The sequence below is a fragment of the Cryptomeria japonica genome, chromosome 6, assembly GCF_030272615.1.
Source record: "Cryptomeria japonica chromosome 6, Sugi_1.0, whole genome shotgun sequence".
Taxonomy (NCBI): domain Eukaryota; kingdom Viridiplantae; phylum Streptophyta; class Pinopsida; order Cupressales; family Cupressaceae; genus Cryptomeria; species Cryptomeria japonica.
This window is the reverse complement of record NC_081410.1, coordinates 539,436,449-539,440,182: the sequence shown is the minus strand read 5'-3', so window position 1 is coordinate 539,440,182 and position 3,734 is coordinate 539,436,449. Positions and strand designations below refer to the sequence as shown.

Below are 3,734 nucleotides of genomic sequence, written 5' to 3'. Positions count from 1 at the left end.
TCCACTTTTAATGTGGACAATTAAATATATATTTTGTTATCTTTTGTGAATGAAAAGTAAGAAGACCCATAACAGAAACCATTTACTTGAAAAAAAGCACTAGCCGTAGAAAGCACACTAAAGTCCATTAAAAGTAGAAAAATTAACAAAGTGGACACAAAAATTATACGGCATTAAAGTACTAGAGAGAGATTGTAATGAAAAATTTAAGGATTTCAAAATATATTAAATTCAATTTAAAATGAAAAGCCGGACAATTCATCGAATCCGTGGCTAAAGCCAAGCCCTTCTACTAAGTAACTTTAAAAACGTGTAAAAAGTAAAATGGGTTGTAATTTCCCCAGGAAAAAGCAATGCCAAGTAAGTAACTTCTTACTTTATCTTTATCACGGGTTTTTTTGTACTGTCTAAACTTTAATTAGTTAAATGTTTTCTTGCGGCATACGTACTCCAGGGATACACGTGAAGGGGAGAATGTAGGTCGGAAGAATTTTTTCTGTTTCAACGGTTTTCGTGAAAAAATTCACGAATCTTTTTTAGGTGTAATTAATTGCAAACGGATAATTACAGCTTTAATGGCGATATTTAGAGTACTGTAACATCTTTCATGAAACCCTGGAAGTATCATTATGACGTTTTAATTTGCCGGCAATAGACGGCTTTCAGCCGCAAGCCCTGCCAAAATACCAAATAAAATATGCAAAAGCCTGTTTATACGACATACAATACAGGTCCATTACCATGAAATGCTTGCATGCCAAGTGTTTATCTGTGAAAAGGGAAAATGAAATTGTAGAGGGTTTTTTAATTAATGGCGTTGCTATAAAGCCCGTTCCTAAATCACATTATCCGTAATTAGGGTTTCATTTCAATTTATCTTCGAAATTTTCATGGCTTCTTCGATCATAACTCCAACTCATATTCGATCAGATTTGTATTCGTTTTCAGGCCGGCGCGGGAATTTTCCGTGCATTCTGTCTGTAGTTTCATCTCTTCTGAATAGAATTATAGTTAGGAATGAGCGGAAGCTGGAGATTTCTAAAGATTTATCTTCCTCCTGCCTTTTCAGTACAAATTTGATACCTGATTTGAGCATAGAGGAATTTTTGGAAAGGATTTTTAAGTATGTGAGGTGCAGTCCTTCTGTGTTTGTTGTGGCGTATGCTTATATAGACAGACTGATTTATTACCATTCAAAAACGTTTCGTGTCACTTCTTTGAATGTGCACAGGCTTCTTATTACCAGCGTCATGATCGCTGCCAAGTTTCTTGACGATGTGTAAGTATTTGGTAGGTTCTAGGGTTTCAAGTGTTTTAAGATTAGGTTTTATTTTATTTTTTTCGCTTTTTGGCAAAAATCTGAGCAAAGTTTTTTGCTGTGGCCGGCAGAAATTACAACAATGCGTATTATGCAGAAATTGGAGGCATGAAAACCAGGGAGATTAATACGCTTGAACTGGAGTTTCTGTTCAAGCTAAACTTTAAATTGCATGTCACTGTTAGTGTTTTCCAGAGCTACTGTGCACATCTTGAGCGTGAGGTTGCTTTGGGGGGAGGGTATCAAATTGAGAGAATCCTTGGATTCGTATCATCAAGGAGACAGGATTCTCAAAAGAAACTTTCTGTAGAAAGACGCAAATATGACAAGTAGATGTGAAGAACATAGTGGGACCTGTAATAAAGATGAAACAAATTACTAAAAAGGCATTACATTTTGATTTTATATATTCTTTAGATCTGACTCAATCAGATAATCGGAAGGTGAAAACAAACATATACGGTAATGCTACAACCAGGCAAGATTTGGTTTTTATTCCATAAACCTATATTGTATCTGTGAAGAAAAAAGGGGACTACACAATCTGATGTGGTGCAGTTCATCACAGGAGGAAAACAGAGCAGGACCTGTTTTTGAGAAACATGAACCAGCCATGCTTCTCTATTTTCCATCCATCATCATATCCTTTTCTTGGGTTTGGCTATTTGGTACAGTAAGTGTGATAGGATGATCTGGCAAGATGAGTTTTCCTTCTATATCTTTCCATCTATTTCATTATTCATGGGATTATTTACTTTAGAAGCAATAAAAAACTTGTTACGGATTGTATTTCGTTTCCTATGCCATATTCATGTCTGCAATTAGGCTTTCAAAAGATGGTATCTATTATAGAAATTACTTAAAAATAAAAATGGTGATAATGTATTATTTTAATATCTAATTAAGGGTATTTTAATTCTGCTGTCATTTATTGACGTTCAAATTTCAAGAGGTATGATATAAAGGATGAGACCAAGATCATGTCTTAAGTAGCTTTGGTGGAACAGACACTTTTCCCTTCATAGTTCTCAGTCAAATAAATATCTGGTTGGTGCTCCCATGAATGATTTAAAATCTTCCAAAAAATCTTTTCTAAATTTGGATAATAGAAAATAGTTCTCATGAATGATTTAAAATCTTCAAAAAAAAATCTTCTCTAATTTTGGATAATAGAAAATGAACATGTAGATGTTATAAAATCTTTCTTAAAAAAATCTAATTGTAAATTTATGTAATAGATAATCATTTAAAATAAACTTTAATTCACACATTGCTTACATAATTATTATACTTGATGGATCCCAAATTCAATTGAATGCATAAGTTAATAGTATCTTAAAAAAAATTCTATTAACTTAATTAAAATGTGAGCTAGATATATTTCAATCTTAAATTTGTATAAATAAATTATTCATTAATATTAGTAACCTCAATCATAACAGATAAATTTTCATCAATACATATATAAAATAGTAACAATCCATTTTTAAATCTAACTCTAAATCATCATTTTAAAAAAGAAAAAAAATTATAAATTTGTTTACATAATTTGTAAAATTGACCTTTATAAAACTGATCGTTAAAAATAAATTAGAATCATCCCCTCAATCCTCAACATTAAATTGAAATCTCATTACACCTAACCACCAAACAAAAAAATCATGCAGAATAGCTGAACAAGTTGACAATGGGAATCAAATGGCAGGTAAGCCAGCCATTACCAGTCTTGAAAATGAAGTCTTATTTTATCTTGAACATAAACGGGTGGATTGGGTACAGGTTACATTATGAATCACAGATCATAAGTACTTTTTGCAGTTTTTGTTTTGATTAAATGCAAACAAACTTAAATACACTAAGAAACAAAAAAAGGTTACTGGCAAGACAAAAGAGACATAAATGGAGGGTTGTCCACCGTAACACAAAACGGAGAGAAAAGACAGTGAAGGAAAGTGAAAGTCCATAATTACAAGTAATAACGATGCTCCCGATAAAGTGAGTAATGATGAAAGGATGTGGGAAGATTGATGATTATACACACTATAATGAGAGCAAGGAATATTGCTATCTAAGAGAAAAATTGCCCCACTAAGCGCCAACATTATCTCTATCACTTCACCGACTACGGCCCCCATTGGCTGTAAGTGTGGGAAAAAGGTGTGCAAATCTAATCAGAGATCACCGTATCAGAGTCCATAAAAGGACATTTACTCTCAACTACCACATAATAATAGTCATATAGATAAAATAAAATAAATGGGTTTTCATTTGTAATTTTAAAATAGTTGAAATGGAATTCTATCTTAAAATAGATAGGTAAGAAATTTTTTTAAGTATAATTAAAAGGTTAGCCTTGGCTATCAAGGGATCATGGTCATTAGGAATTGTCTTTCATTTGATATTAATGATTCGTTAT

At 32.4% G+C, this 3,734-nt stretch overlaps 1 protein-coding gene across 1 annotated transcript; it reads left to right on the top strand.

Moving 5' to 3' along the window:
- The first annotated feature begins 590 nt into the window (after window positions 1-590).
- On the top strand, window positions 591-2,107 carry LOC131030248 (cyclin-U2-1). Its single transcript, XM_057960976.2, has 2 exons — window positions 591-1,279; window positions 1,390-2,107. Exons 1-2 carry the CDS (start codon window positions 891-893, stop codon window positions 1,649-1,651), a joined length of 651 nt encoding a protein of 216 aa, XP_057816959.2. The 5' UTR covers window positions 591-890; the 3' UTR covers window positions 1,652-2,107.
- The last annotated feature ends 1,627 nt before the right edge of the window (window positions 2,108-3,734 follow it).